A 24320-nucleotide genomic window follows, 5' to 3' on the forward strand; every position below is an offset into this window, starting at 1 on the left:
TGACTTTTGTTTTTATCTTCTCAAAGAACCAGCTCTTAGTTTCATTGATCTCTTCTGTTGTTTTTTTTTCTCCCTTCAGTTTTATTTATTATTTAATTATTTAAATCATTTATTTATTATTTTCTTCTATTTATTATTTCCTTCCTCCTACTAGCTTTGGGCTTTGTTCTTTTTTCTTCCTAGTTCCTTTAGGTAAAATTATATTGTTTACTTGAGATTTTTCTTCTGTCTTGAGACAATCCTATATTGCTATGAACGTCCCACATAGGACTACTTTTGCTTCATCCCATAGACTTTGGTACATTTTATTTCTGTTTTCATTTGTCCCTAGGTATTTTTTGATTTATCTGTTGATTTCTTCAGTGAGCCACTGGCTTTTCAGTAGCATTTTGTTTAATCTACATTTCTTTTTTCAGTTTGCTTCTTGTAATTAATGTCTGGTTTCATACCATTGTGGTCAAAAAAGATGCTTGCTATGACTCAATTTTCTTTGGAATTTATTGAGACTTGTTCTGTGGCTTAACATGTGATCTTTGCACTGGAGGGAGAAAGTTACACGTCCGCTTGTGAAGAATATGTATTGTGCTGCTTTTGGGTGGCATACTCTTTATATATCTATTAAGTTCATATTGAATAATGTTCCATTTAAGACCATTGATATGTTCATCTATGTAAATGGGGTGTTAAAAATCCCCTACTCTTATTGTATTGCTTTCACTTTTCCCCCTTAGGTCCATTAATATTTGCTTTATGTATTTTTCGTTCTCCTATATTGGGTGTACATATATCTATAAATATGTCTTTTTGATAGATTGACCCCATTTATCATTATATAGTGCCCTTGTCTTTTATTACGGGGCTTCCCAGGTGGTGCTAGTGGTAAAGAACCCACCTGTCAATGCAGGAGATGTAAGAGACCTGGGTTCGATCCCTGGGTTAGGAAGATCCCCTAGAGGAGGGCATGGCAACCCACTGCAGTATTTTTGCCTGGAGAATCTCATGGGGAGAGGAGCCTGGTGGGCTATAGTCCATAGGGTCACAAGGAGTCTTTTTCATTTCCATTTGAGTAGAATATCTTATATCCTCTCACATACAGTCTGTTTGTATTCTTACTTATGAATTGAGTCTCTTGTAGACAGAGATGGGTCTTCTTTTTGCTCATTCAACAACTGTATGATTTTTGAGTTTTAGTTCATTTGCATTTAAATTAATTACTGATTGGTATTTACTTATTGCCATTTTGTTAGTAGTTTTCTGTGTGTTTTTGTAGCTCTTCTCTGTTCTTTCTTCTTTTTCTCTCTTGTTTGCTGGCTTTCTTTAGTGTTTTATTTATTTATCTCACTTCCTTAGTGTTTTATTTAATCTCACTTTCTTTTGTGTGTTTATTATAAGTTTATGTGTATGTGTGTGTGTGTGCAGACAGATACTGTGAGGTTCACATATAATCTTAATTAGATCTTTTTTAAGTTGATAGTAACTTTTCTGAAAGCTGTAAATTATTACTCCTCTGTCACCTTTTATATTTTTGATGACACCTTTTCCATCTTTTAATATTTTCCTTAACTAATTATTATATATTTTTAGTTTACTTTTGTCTTTTAGGTTTCATGCTTTCTTTGTAAGTGATTCATCCACTACCATTACTGTATTTTTGCCTTTTCCCTTTTGTATGTTCTCTTATTGTTAATTAGTATCTTCTCACTTTCGTATTTCTTACATGACTGGTACAGTGGTGATAATCTCCACTCCCATATCATTCTGAATGATAACCTTGATGACTAGAGAATTCTTGGTTGGAATTTTAGTTTTAGCACTTGAATAAGTTATGCCACTCTCTCAGGTCTGTAAAATTTCTGCTGAAAATCTGCTTGTACCTTCATGAGGTTTCCCTTGTATGTAATAGGTATTTTTTTTTTCTTTATGCATTTTAAGATGCTCTCTTTACCCTTAACTTTCCCTATTTTAATTATAATGTGTGTCACTGTGTTTCTCTTTGGGTTGGTCTTATTTGGAACTCTGTGGGATTCCTCAACCTGTATGTCTGCTCTGGATCTCAGGGTGAGTGGGTCTGTATGTGAGCCTTTTAATAGTAGGTTCTCCCTTCCCTTCAGTTCTCATGTTTTCCTGGATTTAATTCCCATTCATTCACTAAATTAGATGTTTTGAGGGGGTCACCTTTCCTGTGCTGGACCTGAGGGTTGGGGTACCTCATGTGGTGCTCAGTCTCTTCACTCCTTGAGGAAAAGTTTTGTATTTTTGGAATCCTTCCCAACTGTGGGTAACTGCTCCTGGTGTGGAGTCCCACATGAAACCATGTCTCTGCCTTTCCTACCTCTCTCCATACATCTCTTTTATCTTTTCTTGTGAAGATGTTGTTCATCTAGTTCTCAGGTCCTTTAGAAAGGAAAACTGCTCCTTATGTAGCTGTAAATATGTTGTGTTAATGGGAGGAGGTAAGTTTATCGTCCTCCTATGCTGCTATCTTTAACCACTCCTGGAAGTTAACCTGGTGTTACTGGTTTATTGTAAAAGATACAACTCAGAAACAGCCAAGTGGAAGACATACATAGGGTAGTGTGTGGAAGGAAGGGCATGGAGCTTCCATGCTCTCTCTGAGTGCACCCCTGTTGCAGCACCTTGATGTGCTGAGTAACCTGGCAGGTACTCATTCAATTCTAAATTTTTATGGAGATTTCATTACTTAGACATTATTAATGACGTTGTAGGCCACTAACAAGATCTCTGGTCCCTCTCTTCTGTGTAGGTTGGGTGAGGGGCTGAAAATTACACTTCTTTTTTTTTTTTTTCTAATTTTATTTTATTTTTAAACTTTACATAATTGTATTAGTTTTGCCAAATATCAAAATGAATCCGCCACAGGTATACATGTGTTCCCCATCCCAAACCCTCCTCCCTCCTCCTCCCCCATACCATCCCTCTGGGCCGCCCAGTGCACCAGCCCCAAGCATCCAGCATCGTGCATCGAACCTGGACTGGCAACTCGTTTCCTACATGATATTTTACATGTTTCAATGCCATTCTCCCAAATCTTCCCACCCTCTCCCTCTCCCACAGAGTCCATAAGACTGTTCTATACATCAGTGTCTCTTTTGCTGTCTCGTATACAGAGTTATTGTTACCATCTTTCTAAATTCCATATATATCGTTAGTATACTGTATTTATGTTTTTCCTTCTGGCTTACTTCACTCTGTATAATAGGCTCCAGTTTCATCCACCTCATTAGAACTGATTCAAATGTATTCTTTTTAATGGCTGAGTAATACTCCATTGTGTATATGTACCACAGCTTTCTTATCCATTCATCTGCTGATGGGCATCTAGGTTGCTTCCATGTCCTGGCTATTATAAACAGTGCTGCGATGAACATTGGGGTACACATGTCTCTTTCCCTTCTGGTTTCCTCAGTGTGTATGCCTAGCAGTGGGATTGCTGGATCATAAGGCAGTTCTATTTCCAGTTTTTTAAGGAATCTCCACACTGTTCTCCATAGTGGCTGTACTAGGTTGCATTCCCACCAACAGTGTAAGAGGGTTCCCTTTTCTCCACACCCTCTCCAGCATTTATTATTTGTAGACTTTTGGATCGCAGCCATTCTGACTGGTGTGAAATGGTACCTCATAGTGGTTTTGATTTGCATTTCTCTGATAATGAGTGATGTTGATGAAAATTACACTTCTAATACTAGGTTAGTCTTCTGGCAACCTTCCCCTATACTGAACTACCTAGCGCCACCACTTATCTCATTAACATACAGAAGAATTTTATCACTGCACAAATTCAAAGGGTTTTAGGAACTGTGTGCCAGGGACAAAGATCGAATATTTATTTTTATTATACTACAGCCACTATATATTTTCTAATTGACAGTTCTTATGTATGTAGAACAAAAATGGACAAAACTAAAAGAGTAGACCTATTAATTTCATAATAGGAAATTTTGACACACTGTTTTCATAGCTGATACAAGTAGATGAAAATAAGGAATAAAAGATATGAATAACAATTAACAGACAATTGATACAGTACATTATGCTCAGCAGCTGATGAATGCTCATTTCTTATCTAGCACATATGGAACATTTACCATTTATTAGTGTATGGGGATGCAGTAGGTATTTTGGTACATGGACCTTGTATCCTTTGACCATGTTTTAAATCCATTTATTAGTTTTAGGAGGCATTTTATATATATATATATGGCTGCCTGTTAGGTTATCTGCCTTATGTGCTGCTGCTAAGTCACTTCAGTCGTGTCCGACTCTGTGCGACCCCATAGACGGCAGCCCACCAGGCTCCCCTGTCCCTGGGATTCTCCAGGCAAGAACCCTGGAGTGGGTTGCCATTTCCTTCTCCAATGCATGAAAGTGAAAAGTGAAAGTGAAGTTGCTCAGTCGTGTCCGACTCTTCGCAACCCCATGTGCTGCCTAGTCTTTATTTCCTTTTCCTATCTGCTTACAGTTACCAACATGAAAATCCAGTCTCTGGAGTATGGGGTAAAGTTTCTGCCTTCGTGGTGAAAGCCAGCTATGCTTGCTTGTGGTATAGCATTCTTAGATGCGCTTAGTTTTGATGCTATACCACTTTCTTGCATTCTAGTTCTGAAATTTGCTTAAAAGGTGATTTTAATAGTTTTTCATGTTTACTATTGCGTTAGCCAAAATGTTCCTTCAGTTTTTAAGTAAAAATAAATGATGCATTTTTCATTTTCATCAAGGACTTTATGGAACAACGTATTCATTGTTTTGTTCCACTACCTTCTGCCATTTTTTTCAGGCCACTTCATAATTCTATCTTCTAAAACTTTTTATCTTTTTGAGCAAAGAACTGTTCAGGTGCCTTTTATAGTCTTCCAGGGAATTGAAATTTTTTCCATTAAGAGAATTTTGTAAAGACCAAAATAAGTGGAAATTCGAAGGTAAAATATCTGGTGAATATAGCAGCTGAATGAGAACTTCCCAGCCAAGATGAAAGAGTTTTTGCCTGTTCATCAAAGAAACAGTGCAGTCTTGGGTTATCCTGATGGAAGATTATGCATTTTCTGTTGACCACTTCATGGCCCTTTTTGTTGAGTGCTGCTTTCAGCTAGTCTAATTGGGAGCAATACTTGTTGGAATGAGTCCTTTTGCTTTTCTGGAAGGAGCTCCTAGCACAGAAAGAAAGTGAAAGTGAAAGTCACTCTGTCGTGTCTGACTCTTTGGACCCCATGAACTACATAGTTGGAATTCTTTAGGCTAGAATACTAGAATACTGGAGTGGGTACCATTCCCTTCTCTAGGGGATCTTTCCAACCCAGGGATCCAACCCAGGTCTCCCATATTGTTGCTGCGAAGTCGCACATTGCAGGTGGATTCTTTACCAGCTGAGCCACCAGGGAAGCCCAAGAATACTGGAATGGGTAGCCTTTCACTTCTCCAGGGGCTCTTCTCAACCCAGGAATCAAATTGGGGTCTCCTGCATTGCAGGTGGGTTCTTTACCAGCTGAACTAGCCGGGAAGATCCCCAAACCATCATTCAGGTCCCCCCTCCCAAGATTTGAGGAGGTCATTGAGATGGTTATTCAACACTTCTTTTTTTGTGTGCTTGTGTGCTCAGTTGCTTCAGACTCTGCAACTCATGGGCTGTAGCCCATTGGACTCCAATGTTCATGAGATTCTCTAGGCAGGAATGCTAGAGCATGTTGCCATGCCCTCCTCCAAGGGGATCTTCTAGACCCAGACATCCAACCTGTGTTTCCTGTGTCTCCTACATTGAGGGTGGATTCTTTACCACTGAACCACCTGGGAAGCCCAAGCAAGAATACTGGAGTGGGTATCCATGTCCTCCTCCAGGGAATCTCCCAAACCAGGGATTGAACCCGGGTCTCCTGCATTGCAGGCAGATTCTTTATCATCTGAGCCACCAGGTAAACTCTTCAGATCCTACCATATAAACATCATCACCTTCTTTGGATGAAGACCAGCCTTTGCAGTGGTTGTTGGTGGTTCATTTCACTTGCCCCATGATCTTTTCCATTCCATATTATTGTACAGTATCCACTTTTCATCCCCATCACAATTTGTTTTAAAAATGGAACATCTTTGTTACGTTTTAGTAGAGAATCATATGTGGAAATATGGTCAAGAAGGTTTTTTTTTTTTTTACTTGTGTGGAACCCAAACATCCTTAATATAACCAAGCTCGTGCAAATGATATTCAGTGCTTGATTTGGATATTTTGGGTATATTGGCTATCTTTCACGTGGTATAGTATTGATTGTCGTCAATGTCTCGATTTGATCACTGGCCTCTTCAACTGGTCTACCTGACCATGGAGCATTGTCTAGCGAGTAGCCCGTGCTCATTCTCAGTTGTGTCCAACTCTTTGTGACTCCACAGGCTGTAGCCCGCCAGGCTCCACTGTCCATGGAATTTTCCAGGCAAGGATACTGGAGTAGGTTGCCATTTCCTATTCTACTATCGAGCAGTCTCCAGCACAAAATTTTGCAAACCACTTTTGACACATTTGGTCAGTCATAGCACCTTCTCTATATACTCTGCACAAAACTTTTTTTTTGCATTAGAGATGAATTTTTTCCTTTCTTGAAATAATAAAGCATAATAAGCTAAAAATGTTACTTTTTTCTTCCATCTTCAATCTTAAAATGGCTATACAAACATTCACCAATTTTGATAAGTTTTTTTAAAATGCACACTGATATGACTGCTGTCACAACACAATCTAACAAAAGTGTTTCAAGTGAAGTTAAAGACAACTGAGTGCTGCTAGAGCCATCACTGGAAAAACCGAATGAACCTTTGGCCATCCTGATAGGTTTAGAAAACTCGTGCAAAGTTTCTAACCTTACATACCACCAAAAATAGGAGTGTTTATTTTCCTATATGAACTTTAGACTCAACTTGTCTACTTAAAGTGTTATTTTCATTGAGATAATATTAAATTTATAGGTTAATTAATGGAGAATTGATGCCCAGTATTCTTTGGGGATTATTATGATTTATGATTTATAAATTTAAAGAAGAAAGATTGACTCATTTACTACATATTTTTTCTTCTGTTCCTATTGGGATATTTCTCTACCATTATATTTTCATTTCTTTCTTGAAAAATATGAATGTCATTTTTTAAATGTGTATTAGTTCTTTAATATTACTTTTTTTCAGTTCAATTCAGTCACTCAGTTGTGTCTGACTCTTTGCAACCCCATGGACTGCAGCCCACCAGGCTTCCCTGTCCATCACCAACTCCTGGAGCTTGCTCAAACTCATGTCCATCGAGTTGGTGATGCCATTCAACCATCTCATCTTCTGTTGTCCCCTTCTCCTCCCACCTTCAACCTTGCCCAGCATCAGGGTCTTTTCCAGTGATTCCATTCTTTGCATCAGGTGGCCAAAATATTGGAGTTTCAACTTCAGCATCAGTCCTTTCAATGAATATTCAGGACTGATTTTTATTAGGATTGACTGGTTTGATTTCTTTGCAGTCCAAGGGACTCTCAAGAGTCTTCTCTAACACCACAGTTCTTCGGTGCTCAGCTTTCTTTATAGTCCAACTCTCACAACCATACATGACTACTGGAAAATCCATTATCTTTGACTAGACAGACCTTTGTTGGCAAAGTAACGTCCCTGCCTTTTAATATGCTGTCTAGGTTGGTCATAGCTTTTCTTCCAAGGAGTAAGCATCTTTTAATTTCATGGCTACAGTCACCATCTGCAGTGATTTTGGAGCCCCCCAAAGTAAAGTCTGTCATTGTTTGCATTATTTCCCCATCTATTTGCCATGAAGTGATGGGACCAGATGCTGTGATCTTAGTTTTCTGAATGTTGAGTTTTAAGCCAACTTTTTCACTCTCCTCTTTCATTTTCATCAAGAGGCTCTTTAGTTCTTCTTTGCTTTCTACCATAAGGGTGGTGTCATCCACGTATTTGAGGTTATGGATATTTCTCCTGGCAATCTTGATTCCAGCTTGTGCTTCATCCAGCCCAGCATTTCTCCTGATGTACTCTGCATATAAGTTAAATAAGCAGGGTGACGATATACAGCCTTGACGTACTCCTTTCCCGATTTGGAACCAATCTGTTGTTCCATGTCCAGTTCTAACTGTTGCTTCTTGACCTACATACAGATTTCTCAGGAAAGCTTCTTTTACCAGCTGCCTTACCAAAGTACTTTGTGGTTTTCGGTAGTTTCCTGTTCATTCACTATTTTATTCATGTTAAAGTGTACAATTCTGACTTGTACCAAAAATGATAAAATTTGGAATGAAGACTAACAGTTTCTTTGTGAGTTCTCTTTAGTCTTTGAGTTTATTGACTTTGAGCTTTAACTCCCTATGTCATTGCTCTTAACTTGTGCCTCAATTTTCTTCCTTAGTGGTTTGGGCTGTGGTTTCACCATTCTTGTCTCTATCTAATCTCATTTTATCCATCCTAGATTTTAGGGGTTCTTTAAAATATCTGATTAGTTGATGTTCTTATTTTCCGATGTTGTAATTTTATTCCTTTAAACAACTTACAGTTTCTATAATTTCATGAGATAGAGGGTGAGAGAGAAGTAAATATCATTTACCATCTCAAAATACTTTAAATAGTAACAAAAAGAAAACGTTATCATTAACAAAAGTATGCCTGGCTCTTGTTCTTCAGTAATTAACTATTTCTTGACTGGTCTGCACAGACCGAGGTTCTTTATATGACTTCAGTGTTTCCATCCTTGGAGAATCCCAGTCTTCCATGTTCTGCCTCTATATATCTTTCATGAATGTCTGTAGTCCCTGTACTCTAGAATCCTGGTTGTTTTTGATATTTTTTATTTCTGGACTATGAGATACTGTATCCGTGTAAGGAGATGAGGTTCCAATTACTCTCTTCTCTTTGCCTCATTGGGTTTTAATCAATATGTTGGAGCCATATCAGGTTCAGAGTTATCAGGATCCCCTGTTGAAAAAAGATTAAAACGTGAACTTGGAGCCAACTTGGAGACTTAACTGCTGCTAAGTCACTTCAGTCGTGTCCGACTCTGTGTGATCCCATGACTGCAGCCTACCAGGCTTCTCTGTCCATGGGATTCTCCAGGCAAGAACACTGGAGTGGGTTGCCATTTCCTTCTCCAATGCATGAAAGTGGAAAGTGAAAGTGAAGTCACTCAGTTGTGTCCAACTCTTAGCAACCCCATGGACTGCAGCCTACCAGGCTCCTCCATCCATTGGATTTTCCGGGCAACAGTACTGGAGTGGGGTGCCATTGCCTTCTCCGGAGACTTAACTACCTTCTCCCAAATGTAAACCTTTGTTCCCCACTTTGGATCGCAAAATAGACTCAAAATATGCATATCCAGCTAGCTGCATTGAAGTTTCCAGTCAGCCTTAAAAACTCATTTGCTACTGGAACAGAGTCATGTTGAGATACGGGCTTCCAGACTGATTGCTCTGAGGCTTAATCCATTTGTAAATTGTGGACAGAAGTGAAGGAGAATTATTGTGGTTTTTCAACACTTGTTTCTTGACCCAGAGAGGGTAGAACCTTTCTTGCTTTAAAGATAGACTGTTTTTATTCACTCCAAACTTGATCTCTAGGAAGAAAAAGGTGGCAGGAAAAGTTTTACAGAAGCTAGAAATAGAGCAGAGTGAATTTGCTCAGGCTCATCTCTTTCGATACTGTTCCTGCCGATAGTTTAAAATGACTCTTGCATTATATTTGTGGCCAATATTAATGGATATTGTGTTTCCAGAAAAAGTGGAGATCATCCTGCCTAACAAAATATATTTTGTTATTACTATGGCTTCTTTAAAATCATTACATATTTTGAAATCAATGAAAGAAAGAATTGATGGCAGAATGCAGTCAATGAAAGAAATGAAGGGGAAAATGAAATCAGTGGATTAATGAGTTCAGAAAAATGGGACTGCAGATGTAAGACACTTTTATCTTTTTATTGGGGAAGGTGAGAACCTTGTACAACTCCTTCCTAGCACTTGTACTTTTAAGTTTCCTTATTTCTAATGTTTAATATTTGTCTTCACCAATAAACTCTAAGTGAAGGCAAGGAGTGAATGTCTTTATTCCTTATACTCAGTACTTAGCACAGTGCTTTTAAATATAATCATTTTCTTTATTGGAGCTTAAAAACAGAAAAATGAAGTTTTTTTTTTCTTTCATCCTTGTCTGTTTTGACTAATGAAAAAAATACTTATTAATCATACATTATAATCTAAACATGTTCCATACCCGTGACTAGGATCACAGTCTAATCTACAAGAGGGAAAGGTACACAGCATTGAGATCTACTTTTGTAATTTTCTGGCATTGTTTTTCCCCAACTGTATTTCTACTCATAGGAATAAAATTGGGGTAGTTTTGTAAACATTGCTGTCAAACCGGCTCTTCTTACCAAATATTTTAAGTCTTTTCCCCATGTGCTGAAACATTTTCTTTTAAACCTGATGATTCTAATGGTTCCAAACAGTAATATTAAGCTAGAATGTATGCTGTATGAGTATAAGGATTGTATTCCCTGTCAGTTCACTGTGACTCCCCAGCACCTAATAGTACATAGTAGGTGCTCAGAACATAAAAAATGAATTATTTAAGTTCTATTTTTTTCTATATTAGAGATGATGCTCTCCAAAGCATTTTTGAACAAAATGCTTTTGCTGTATTTCAGCTGATTTCTTAAATAATTACTTTAGAATAAACCTCTAGAAGAGGACTTTGCTGGTTGAAAGGATATAGACAACTTACATGATTTCATGGTTTTGTCTATGAAATAATGCTGTCTGTGGCTCTTTTTTACACTTTAGTTTTATAAATTTTCTATGATAATTCTAAAAGAATCAAAAGAATTTTTTTTTTCTTTTAAGTGCATTTCTTTTATTCAGGCAGCAGTTAGTGATCTTGTGCCTGGAATATAAGGGGTTTTGGTGGTGGTGGTGAAAGATGAGGATTGAAAGTTCTCTTGGGCAATGCAGTGAATGATTTGGTATGCTATGGTAAGGAACGTTATTTCATAGGAATGGGACTTCTATCAAATGTTAATAAGCAGAGCAGTGATATAATCAGAATGATAGGAAAGATGATACCGATAGTGTCGATGAAGGATTTGGTAGAGAAGAGATCAGAAGGGAGGGAGATCCTAGATGATTTTTCAAAATTCTAAGTATTTCTTAAATTTCTTCCTCTCTTCCTTATTTAGGTCCTCAAATCTTTCACTTCAGCTACTGCTATAACCTCGTGTCTTTCCTTGCCTCAGACCTAGTCTCCACAGAGCTGTTAAAGTGATGTAACCAACTATGAGGAGTTGTTCCCTATTATCTGCATTTTAAGGTTCTAGTTGATTAACATGGCATACAAGCTCTTGCATTACTTGGACCCTTCAGTTTCATTTCTAGCCATTCCCTGCTAGGAAGAAACTCTTTCCTAAGAAAGACACCTGCTTATTATCCCTGATCGTCTTCACCCCTTTCCCCTGTCACAGACATCACTTGCTTCTTTGCCTTGCTCATGCTGTCCCCATTTCCCAAAATATTCCCTCTCTTTAATCAGATCCTCTTGGTCCCCTTTTCTGGGGTTCACTGTGTAAGACTCATATGTCAGTTATCTCTTTCAGGAAATTTTAACATATATATTCACAAATTACATAGATCCCTCCCTTCTCCCTCATTTTGGGTTAGGAATCTCTTTTCTTTCCTTTTTATAGGACCTTGTTTTTACCTTTCTTTTCATGTTGTACTGTAATTATCTGTTTAGTGTTGTTTCCCATACTGGACTGTGAGATTTTTGAGAGCAAGGGCTCTTTTATTTATCTTTGTATTCTCAGCAGTTAGCATAATGTTTGACATGGAGTAAGGTAGTCAAAAAGGAACCTATTAGCATTTTTTCAGATGAAATGAGGGCTTGAACTTGGCCAGTGGAAGTGGGCAAGAAGGGTGGATAGGATAGACAGAATGTTAAAGAAATCACTTTATATGTCACTGATAAATTAAAGTTAGAAATCATGGATAATTGAGGTATGCAGTCTGAGTAAACGGGTTTAATGTGCAGGTTTTTGACTTGTTAAATTGAGATATATGCTGAACATTTCAGAGAGATGACTAGTAGGCAACTGAAAGTATGGGTCTACCTATTAGGAGATAAGAATTTATGAGTCATCAGCATATAGATATTAATAGGATCATATATAGGTCAGGGAAGAGAGGAGATATAAAAAAGGTGGAGTAGGGATCCTTGGAGAAAATCATTTAATAGGATATGAAAAAAAGAATAAGTAGGAAAATATGTTGCTCATCCGCGATGTCCAGTAATGAAGAGAGGTTGAAACAGATGAGAGTTGAGGACAATATAGGAAAATATATTGCTCATCTGCGATGTCCAGTAATGAAGAGAGGTTGAAACAGATGAGAGTTGAGGACAATATATTTTATTTGGAATTTGGAAGGACATTATTAATCTTTGAGAGAGTAATTTCAGTCCAATAGAGGGAAATAGCAAGTAGATTGAAATAGGTGATTACAAGAGGCCGAGAAACTGATGATGAATGAGTGGAAAAAGCAGGCATATAATATTCTTTAGAAATGTGCTTTATGGAGAAATAATACCTTGTGGAAAGGGACGTGATATCACTTTCTTGAGGGGAAGATAGGATAGCAATAAAGTTTTTGTTTTATATTTGGTTTGGATAGGAGATGGTCATGGAAATGTTGATCAGTTGGTGTTCAGGTGCCATAAGAAAGAAAGCTTCAAGTTCAGAAACAAATCTTTAATGGAACAAGGGAAAGAAGGAAAGAAAGGAGAGAATCTGGCATTAAGATTTCAGATGATACTGTTATCCTTGCAAGTGGTGGGGACACTTCTTCATTGGGCTCAAAAGGAAAAGAAATAAGGAGAAGTAGAAAACTAGAAATATTTAAAGGTGATATGAGGAAATGTGAAGGATCTATTTTCTATGATAGACTACTAGGTTATTAGTTGCAGGGTAGGGTTTGGATAGTTCAGGGTTAGAATAGATGGTGATGGCAGGGTAACATAGGTTATTTTAGAAGCTTGGTAAAGGACAAAGGGTTAATGGCGGGGCTGCAAATAGATTTAGGACTCAGTTGAGATGCAACTAAGGAACAAATAAAGCAATAACATAAATATTTAAATAACTGTATATGTGTTGTTTTATATTTTTTCCATAAAAAGGGCTGAAGGAAAGGACAGGGTACTGAAGAATTGCTTAAAGTTACTCATGAGGATTAAGTGAGGCATATAGTTAAGGACAATGATATTTGCTCTATAGTCCTAATGCTTGGAAGAACTGAAGAATGGATGCAGGGCCTGGGGAGTGGGCTGTAGCAGACAGTAGTCTGGCTGTTAGTGGACTGGGAATAAGTCCTGCCTGGTCATAGGCCAGTGTGATCTGGAGTCAATTCAGAGTATTTAATGCATGACTGATAATATTTGAGATTTTGTATGAAAAGGTACCTTTCTCTGTCTCTCCCTCCCTCTCTCTCTGTTTATTCTTCCTCTCTCTATATATATCAACTAAAGTATATAAAATAAAAGGAACCAATAGGTTGTAGATAATTTACTCTCTTTTAAGACACAGTGAATTTTGTATGAAAAGTACTATTGACTGGTTTATGAGCTCTTGCTGCTTAGCTATTCATTTCTAATTAAAGTATCTTTGATGGCCTTACATACCCTTGTAGTATTTATCAACTAATAGATTTCAAAATTCAAAGACTGCCCTAAAGAGATCATTTTTTCCTCTAAAGTATTTTGTCTTCTATCAGGAATTTGTCAGTAGATATTATATAGACACAGTGGATAGGTTCACCTCTGGCACAGATGTCTGATAGGAACAGCACCTCTCTCAGTTATGCTTTTCTTAAAAAAAAATATAACTATGAAAATAAAAGCATAATTTATATAACTCCTACAAGAAATGCATAAATTATGGGAAATAATAAAGGAGCAAGATACAGTTGAAAATCAACAGCTCTACGAGTTAAGAACCTTCTCTCTACGACTCAATTGTTGTCAGTGACTGCTTAACTTAACGCTGGGTTTTCCTTTTTGCTTTCAGGAAAACCTTTAACTTACGCCCTGGGTGTTGCCTGTCCACAGTTTCCTGGTGGCTCACCGCTTCTGCCTGCTCCAGCCTTGCTCCGGCAGCTTCAAGGCTTCTGGGCTTCAGAGCTTGTTGTGAAAGCTTGCTGCTTTGGCCTGCTACCCCTGCTTCAGGTGTCAAAAGCTTTTAATTAGCTTGCTTCCTCTAATTACCATAAGTAGGCCCTTATGTGTCTGCATAACCTAGTCCTAGAGTTTGAAAGGAGAATTATTTTTAGCCATTCATTCTTCCTTAAAAACTCTGTTCCCTGGCTCTATGGGGAGTAAAAGAAGTTTGAAGTTATGTTGCATGATTCACCTTTGATAGCCTCTGTATATACAGGGCTAGTCTTCAGTCCATAGGAGTACTCCGGCATGGGCATACTGTATTTTTATAGCTAATGTCTGCTCTAATTGGTCAATGCCCAGCCTATACCAATTTCTAAATATTTTGACTATCACTAGTAGATATATAAATTGCATCTCCGTAGAGGGGATACCTCTAGCCAGTTTAGTTAACTCTTTGTAGTGTTTCTGGTTTGTTAAAGAGTCTTAATTTTTTTATTAAATATTTTGAATACAAGCTGATCACTAACAGAATAGTTTATAAAAAACAAATATAGTTATTTCCATATACATTAACCACGATCACCATTAACATGGCAGCAGGAATCAAGACTACAGGCGAGACGAATGGGATGATCTCTATAAAGACCTACAGAACTGTCTAGCACTCATAGCAGTAAATAACACCAGCTTTGCAGTCACATAGTGAGGACTGTAGAAACTACTTTAGCCTGGTGTAAGAATCGATTATGGCAGTATATGTATTGTGCCTAGCCCAGTGCCAGGCACAGAGTAAGCTTTCCATAATTGAGTTTTTAATATTTTATTATTATTAATAATGAATGATGGTAGACATTATACAGTAGAGAAAGAAGGAGACAATGACATGAAAACAGTAAGAGTGAGCAGTAACCATAGGCAAAAGATAGTGAAAGCCAAGCCGCAAAGTTAGAGTTTAAAAGCCATACATGTGATTAAGAGAGCAGCATGAGCTGGAATAATCTGGTACACACTTAATACACCTTAAGATAGAGAATTGTATCTCTTTTATCATAATGCCTTGTCTTTATTTTAGTTTCAGTCTCAGTTTAGTAGTGTACTTGAAGCTTGAACATATAGATGGTTTTCAATAGTCCAAGTACATATGATCATATAGACTACAAATCACTTGTTATTTATTCAGTAAATATTTATTGTCTACCTACTGATTCCCACACACTGGCACATACTAGTGAACAAATGAGAAAAAATAATTCTGCCCTTGTAGAGGTTATGTTCTAGTGAGTGAGGCACACAATAAGCAAAATAGGTAAATAGAATATATAATTTGTTAAATAATAAGAGCTAAGGGGAAAAAGAAGCAAAGAAATGAGATAGAAAGTGTGAAGGGCAGAATGACATTTTAGTGAGGAAGTGAGAGAGCAAACCATCTAGCTGTGGCGGAGTGTGGGGAGGGGGAGACCGTTTGAGACTGAAGTGCACAGACACCAAGTTGACTTTGAACAAGGTGATCAGTATGTTTTGAGCAGAGTGAGCTAGGAGGAGAGTAGTATGAGATCTGGGAGACTGGAAGACCAGGGTGTGTTGGAACCCATAGGAAACTTAAAGTTTTGGAGCAGAGTGTCACGATATGAGCTAGTTTAAACAGAATCACTGTGGCTGCTGTTTTGAGAATAGATTTTGGAGGATAAGAGCGGAAGTAAGAGAGGACAGTAAGAGAGAGTAGAAGTAAGAAGTAATAGAGGACAGTCCAGGCAAGACTGGTGGATAGGAATGGGATGGACCAGAGGAGGTGTGGTGAATTTTAGGTACATTGAATGTGGACTAGATCTGTGGAACTGCATGGCGACTGCTTCTTGATTATTGAAATTCTGTTTAGTATAGTATGATCATTCTGAGTTATATGCTATATCTATAAGTGATAGTTCAGAACTCATTCATTTATACTTGTCACCTACTGATTTTTCTGTAGCGTTTGCTGTTTTTCTGATAACACAGTGCTTTTAATAAGACATCTCTGTATTTGGTGCTTTTAAAAATACATCTTTGTTCTGCATTAAATTTGTAATCTTCCAGTTCATACTAAATGTACTTTACAGTTTGGTCAAATTAGATAAGAAGGGACATTTTAACGTACTGCCCTTTTGTATATCAGTTAGCTGTGGTTCTTGAAAGTCTAGAACCTAGAGTTGTAGGACAATCCCTTCTTCAAATTTACAGAAATGAACATGAAAATGATCTGTAGTGTTAAAGGAGAAAAGCATGATCAATTTTATTGCTTCATCAGCTTCATTACTCTTGTCTCATTTTGTCATCAATTTGATAATTTAAGAATCGTTTCTGAATTGACTTTTAAAAAATTGAAATGTAGTTGATTTACAATGTTGTGTTGGTTTCTGGTGTACAGCAAAATGATACACACACATTTTGTTTTCATATTCTTTTCCATTATGGTTTATGATTAGATATTAAATGTAGTTCCCTGTGCAAACAACAGGACTTTGATGTTTATCTATTTTATATGTAGTACTTTGTATCTGCTAATCCAAACTCCTGATTTGTCCCTCCCTCACCCTATTTCCCCTTTGGGAACCATAATTTTGTTTTCTGTGTGAACTGACCTATTTAATTTCACCACATCCCACTTCATCCCAGAGAAGATTTAGGCAGCTCACGAAACTGTTGTAAGACAGTGCTGAGAATGTTTTTCACCCTGAAGCAGCTTGACATTCCTGATTAACACATAGATGTGAAGTGTGGGTCTCATGTTGGCCTTTATCAGTCACACTATAATATCTCAACAATTAGTGGTCATTTTATGTTCAGGATGAATTGTGGTATTCTATACTAGCCCCTCCATGTTTCAAATTTTGTATGTCCTATATAGAAAATACAGAAAGGAGGATAGAAATCATATTCCCTAGAAATAACTGATTTTTAAGGGTCTGATGCTTGTCTTTCTATATATGTATACCTATACATATAGAAATGTATAGGTATATATTTTATGTGTATATATAGAAAATTTTATTTTAGTTTATAAACTTTAATAAAATCCTTTTAAACAGTATATTGTGAACTTTCTCCTATTAATTAGTAATCTTTAACAACATATTCAAGAATTTAAAACATTTTCTAATGTTTGTGATATATTCAGTCAGTTTTACCTTTCAGAATGTATTTATTTGCAATATTTCACAATTGGAAATTACACATAAATATTGTAGCTTAGTTTTTATTTGTAAGAATGTTCCTTTGAGGATATTTCTAACTATATTTCTATGTATATATATGTGTCATGGATAAAAATTTATAAAGTTGAGTGTTGAAGAGACCAAAGCTGCTTATTTCCTAAAGAAATTGAAGAAATTAGGATGTATACGGTCTACCACGTCGTAGTGATAGAGCAAACAACAGTTAAGAGACTGGGCTATAAGGTGCTTAGTGCAGTACCTGACGTGTAATCATAGCTAGTGGTTATCAAACACTTGTGCTGTGTGCTTAGTTGCTTAGTCGTGTCTGACTCTTTGCCATCCCACGGACTGTAGCCCACCAGGCTCCTCTGTCCATGGGGATTCTCTAGGCAAGAATACTGGAGTGGGTTGCTGTGTTCTCCTCCAGGGGATCTTCCCAACCCAGGGATCAAACCCAGGTCTCCTGCATTATAGATGGATTCTTTACTGTCTGAGCAACCAGGGAAGTCCAGGAGTACTGGTGGGGGGGGTAGCCTATCCCTTCTCCAGAGGATCTTCCCAGTCCAGGTATCAGATTGGGATCGCCTGCTTTACAGGCAGATTCTTTACCAGCTGAGGTACCAGGGAAGCCCTACTGAACTCTTACCAAGTGCTAGACCCTGTTGTATGTACTTTATACTTGTATATAACCCGAATCTGGCTGCACAGACTGTGTTATCACCACTACCCTGAACAGTAAGTGCTAGCTCAGTGTTTGAGTGTTCAATAAATGCTCGCTTATTTCAACTGCACATCTCTATAATCCAGAGTTGGTTTTGATTCCAGTAGTTTTTGGATTTTAGAAAGATAATTTAGTACATATACTCTGTATTGCACTCTTAATGGGGTTTTGAGCAGAACCTCATAAGCAATCGCTTATGAGGTGTTTCTGCAATGAAGCACATTTATTTTTATACTAAGTGAGATTAAAAAAAAAAAAAAAAACTCCCCTCAAACTGTGATTAGCCTGATGTCAGTGTATGTTGCCAAATGAATTGTGAAAACCCTTTATCTTGCAGAATTGCAGGTAAAGGATTGTGGACCTGCATAAAACTCTTAGAGGAGTACTTGGCATTTAGTACACACTCAAAATGTGTTGGTGGATTACTACTACACTATTGGGTATCCTCAGGTACTTCTGTACTCATATGCATAGAAAATTGGTGAATCATACAGTGCTGGGAGGAGTTCGTATCACTCCATATGACCTGAGGAGGGCAAGTCTAAGTGTTGGAGTCTTTCAGCAATTCTTCTCTAAATCAGAAGAGAAGGCTTAAGTGATAGCCTTCCTTACCTCTTCCCTGTCCTCAATGTAGGCATGTCTAGCTCTGTGCTCCTATCCTTCCATCCATTTGTGCAGTATATGATTGGAGTCTACACAGTAGTGTAACTTGTGTTTTCAGTCTATCAGAGATCTTAGTGAAAAAAATGTTTTAAGTTTTTCTGTGCTCTCTATTACAGTACTCCCCTCCTCCTTTTTGGTGATAAGAACATTTAAGATCTACTTTCTTGGCAATTTCCAAGAATATAATACAATACTGTTAACTATAGTCAACATACTGACATTAGATCTCCAGAACTTATCATATAACTGAAAAACTTACACCCTTTGACCATCATCTCCCCCTTTCCCTCAACCCCCAGCCACTGGCACCACCATTCTAGAATTAGAATTCTAGAAATAGATTTCTCTGTTTATATTAGTTTACCTTTTTATATTTTTCCATATAAGTGAGACCACACAGTTTTGGTCTTTCTGGTTCTGGCTTATTTCACTTAGCATAATGCCCTCCAGGTTTATCCATGTTGTCACAAAAGATAGATTTCCTTCTTTTTAATGGCTGAATAATATTCTATTTCTTTAACCATTCATTTGTCAGTGGGCATTTAGGTTGTTTCTATATCTTGTACAGCCCCTTTTCTTTAAACGTGAACCCATTAAGAGATCCATAACTGGTGCAGAAATGGTGGATCCATAACTGATTCATCATTCTGCAGATATGACCAGATATGACTAAAGACTAAAGTGATTGTAGTTGAAATTGAGATAGTTTTTCTTCCTTCCCACCATTTTATTAATAATTGATGAAAAACTGTACTCACAGTCAATATATAACCATTTATGACATTTCAGTTCAGTTCAGTTCAGTCACTCAGTCATGTCCGACTCTTTGCCACCCCATGGACTGCAGCATGCCAGGCCTCCCTGTCCATCACCAACTCCCTGAGTTTACTCAAACTCATGTCCATTGTTTATGACATTTACCAAGATATATTCTAGTTCAGATGCCATTATAGTATTATAAACTGATTTCCATTATACATGGTCATATTACTGTTATTGTACTGTGATCCAAAAATAAATTTATTATATGACCCTGATATGTACCTTCACTGTTAGGGTTTTAAAAAGTTTGGCACTTGAGTTTAAACCTCAAATTTAAAAAATTCTCTATTCTTGGAAATATCCCTTTAAACTGTTTGAAGATATGCTGTACATAGTTTGTTTTCTATTTCTTCATATTAGAGTAGTGTTTGTTTTCCCTGTCCAGCCTCCCACAACTGATAACAGCGTTTGTCTTCTCTTCTGTAGTTCATCATCTGCTGTATAGCATGCTCAGTGAGCTGCAAAGGCCCTTTGAGGTTATCTAGTCAAACTGAGGGAGAGAAGCAGAAATAGAAATGTCATCACTTTGTTGAGAGTGGGAAAAAAAAGGGGGGGATTTATATTTGACAGTTTTTTGATCCACAACTAAAATACAAAATACAGAAATGTCTGTTCTTTTTTTTGTTGGGAAGGAATGTGTGAAGTGTACGATTTGTAGAGATAGCAGCCTCAATTGATCTTTAGGGGTCTGTGTGTTGTGGGGGGGTTTGGTTTAGTGTGCAAGACTATGTGGCATGAAAAATAATATCATTTTCAGTTTATGTCATACTGTGTGATCCCCATGAAATGCATTTGTTTTGGCAGCTGGCTTTACCTGTAACATCGTGTTGGAATTTGGCATGCAGTGTTTAATGTTGTTTACTTGCTAAGTGGTGTCTGATTCTTTGTGACCCCGTAGACTGTAACCCGCCAGGCTCCTCTAGCTGTGGGGTTTCCCAGGCAAGAATACTGGAGTGGGTTGCCATTTCTTTCTCCAGGGGATCTTCCCAACCCAGGGATTGAACCCATGTCTCCTGCTTGGCAGGCGGATTCTTTACCACTGAGCCACCTGGGAAGCCCGCAGTATTTACTAAGCTTTAGTTATTTCATATGGTACATTTTGGTCAATTTTTTAGATAGCAGATACTGAGTTTAAATTCCAGGAAAGAAAACTCGAAAAGGCAAATATAATATATAATCACCAACTGATACCGTGTTCAAAAATAGAGTTGTTTGGCTCATGTTCACTAATGTAACTTTTTCAACTGACAGTGTTATTTGATTTAGGATCTTAGAATTTGAACTGCATGGAAATCATTGATAATTTTGGTATTTATTTTTTTTACAGAGAGGAAAAAGGAAAATGGATGACTGAAAAAAGTATTATTTGTCATATTTTAAAAGTTGTATTTCCTTTTCTAGGTTGCTGTAGTGAAACTAAAAAATGCAGATAAAGTATTTGCCATGAAAATATTGAATAAATGGGAAATGCTGAAAAGAGCTGAGGTAAGATTTTAATTATTGGAATATTTAAATATCTTAGAAATATTTTTAGAGAAAAATAAAATTATAGAGAGCCAACAGATCTTTAAGTATCATTTAGTAACCTTTTATCTATTATGGCATCATTTTTTCAGGCCTGAAACAAATTCAGGAATTCATAGTTGTGATATAGTTATTATAAATGTTACATTTGTGATGATATTTTAATGTTGTCTGAAAACCAAATGGAAACTCTTGTAATGTCGGATTTGACCCTTATGTTAAAAGGATGTATGGCAACCAGTTTCTTTTATAGGAAGAAATTTTGTAGTGATTGATATCCAATTTGACATAACTTGTTTATATTATTTTGTATTTATCTCTATTCTGCTCTAAGCAAAAGCCAGCAGGAATTTTGAATATGGCCTATAGGAATTCTATTTATTGCTGACTATGCAGTTAAATTTCTGTTGCTGCTGCTGCTGCTGCTAAGTTACTATGTTCTGTATTAAGAATGAGAGTAAAATCTTCTGTTGTAAGAATTGTCAGCATTTTTATCTTGGTACTAAATTTGAGGGAAAGACTGACTGGAGTGATGTTAAAAATGTCTAATAGCTGGTATGGTATGGTCAAAACTGACATTATATGTAAATTTTGGGGAGGGGTTCTAGAGGTCTCCTGCTGTGCTGGGTTATAGTGAGTTCCTGGATGAGGTAAGGCATTCAGGGGCCTCAAGGATGCAGAACTTACCAGTGTGGAAGTATTTAAATATTTTAACTTGGAGAAGGGTTATACTGCTGAATAGGTAAGTATTAGCCCTGGAGGTTAGTAAGATGCATAAGAGAATAATGAGAAATTGGCCCTTAGAAATCTTTCTTTATATATCAGTACTTGTAGCAACCTAAAAAACAATAAACACATAAGGAAAAGCAAAAATGGTTCCCATAATGATAGATACATACCATGGGAGTGAAAGTGCGTGCGTGCTCAGCTTCTCATTGTATCCAACTCTTTGTGACCCCGTGGACTGTAGCCCCCCAGGCTCCTCTGTCCATGGGATTTCCCAGCCAAGAATACTGGAGCGGGTAGCCATTTCTGAATCCAGGGATCAAACCTGTATCTTCTGCATTGGTAGGTGGATTCTTCACCACTGAGCCTCCAAGGAAGCCCAGTAGTGAAAGTAAATACTTCAATATTTCTTTCTTTTAGAAAATATGGAAAATATAACAAAATTCAGAAAAGAAAATAATAATCACTTATATTCCATCACTTAGGATTAATAACATTTTGAGCATGTTTTGCTTTCAGGCTTTTTCTTTTTTTGTCTACTGAAAAAGCTGCACAAGTGAAATACAGATAAATTCTTTGTAATGTCACATTACAGACAAAGCTAAAGTACTCATTGACTATACCCCACCCAAGTCCAGCCCTTCTCTGCCTCCCAGAGGTAATTACAGAGTTAATAAAATCCTGTAGCAATCAGAATCCAGCAACACATTAAAAAGATCATACACCATGATCAAGTGGGCTTTATCCCAGGGATGCAAGGATTCTTCAATATCTGCAAATCAATCAATGTAATACACCACATTAACAAATTGAAAAATAAAAACCATATGATTATCTCAATAGATGCAGAGAAAGCCTTTGACAAAATTCAACACCCATTTATGATAAAAACTCTCCAGAAAGCAGGAATAGAAGGAACATACCTCAACATAATAAAAGCTATATATGACAAACCCACAGCAAACATTATCCTCAATGGTGAAAAATTGAAAGCATTTCCTCTAAAGTCAGGAACAAGACAAGGGTGCCCACTTTCACCATTACTATTCAACATAGTTTTGGAAGTTTTGGCCACAGCAATCAGAGCAGAAAAAGAAATAAAAGGAATCCAAATTGGAAAAGAAGAAGTAAAACTCTCACTATTTGCAGATGACATGATCCTCTACATAGAAAACCCTAAAGACTCCACCAGAAAATTACTAGAACTAATCAATGACTATAGTAAAGTTGCAGGATATAAAATCAACACACAGAAATCCCTTGCATTCCTATACACTAATAATGAGAAAACAGAAAGAGAAATTAAGGAAACAATTCCATTCACCATTGTAACGAAAAGAATAAAATACTTAGGAATATATCTACCTAAAGAAACTAAAGACCTGTATATAGAAAACTATAAAACACTGGTGAAAGAAATCAAAGAGGACACTAATAGATGGAGAAATATACCATGTTCATGGATTGGAAGAATCAATATAGTGAAAATGAGTATACTACCCAAAGCAATGCAATCCCTATCAAGCTACCAACAGTATTCTTCACAGAGCTAGAACAAATAATTTCACAATTTGTATGGAAATACAAAAAACCTCGAATAGCCAAAGCAATCTTGAGAAAGAAGAATGGAACTGGAGGAATCAACCTACCTGACTTCAGGCTCTACTACAAAGCCACAGTCATCAAGACAGTATGGTACTGGCACAAAGACAGAAATATAGATCAATGGAACAAAATAGAAAGCCCAGAGATAAATCCACGCACGTATGGACACCTTATCTTTGACACAGGAGGCAAGAATATACAATGAATTAAAGACAATCTCTTTAACAAGGGGTGCTGGGAAATCTGGTCAACCACTTGTAAAAGAATGAAACTAGAACACTTTCTAACACCATACACAAAAATAAACTCAAAATGGATTAAAGATCTAAACGTAAGACCAGAAACTATAAAACTCCTAGAGGAGAACATAGGCAAAACACTCTCTGACATACATCACAGCAGGATCCTCTATGACCCACCTCCCAGAATAATGGAAATAAAAGCAAAAATAAACAAATGGGACTTAATTAACCTTAAAAGCTTCTGCACATCAAAGGAAACTATTAGCAAGGTGAAAAGACAGCCTTCAGAATGGGAGAAAATAATAGCAAATGAAGCAACTGACAAACAACTAATCTCAAAAATATACAAGCAACTCCTACAGCTCAACTCCAGAAAAATAAATGACCCAATCAAAAAATGGGCCAAAGAACTAAATAGACATTTCTCCAAAGAAGACGTACAGATGGCTAACAAACACATGAAAAGATGCTCAACATCACTCATTATCAGAGAAATGCAAATCAAAACCACTATGAGGTACCATTTCACGCCAGTCAGAATGGCTGCAATCCAAAAGTCTACAAGTGATAAATGCTGGAGAGGGTGTGGAGAAAAGGGAACCCTCTTACACTGTTGGTGGGAATGCAAACTAGTCCAGCCACTATGGA

General features: G+C 37.1%; 1 protein-coding gene across 12 annotated transcripts in view; it reads left to right on the forward strand.

The window, feature by feature from the left end:
• CDC42BPA (CDC42 binding protein kinase alpha) overlaps window positions 1–24320 on the forward strand; it is a 296333-nt gene that overhangs the window by 77748 nt on the left and 194265 nt on the right. For all 12 annotated transcript variants that reach the window (XM_070385391.1, XM_070385382.1, XM_070385383.1 and 9 more), the window contains exon 3: window positions 20977–21060. In XM_070385391.1, coding sequence (XP_070241492.1) covers window positions 20977–21060 — 84 coding nt within the window. The remainder of the gene's footprint in view (window positions 1–20976; window positions 21061–24320) is intronic.

Source organism: Bos mutus, chromosome 16 (genome assembly GCF_027580195.1).
Source record: "Bos mutus isolate GX-2022 chromosome 16, NWIPB_WYAK_1.1, whole genome shotgun sequence".
Lineage (NCBI taxonomy): Eukaryota > Metazoa > Chordata > Mammalia > Artiodactyla > Bovidae > Bos > Bos mutus.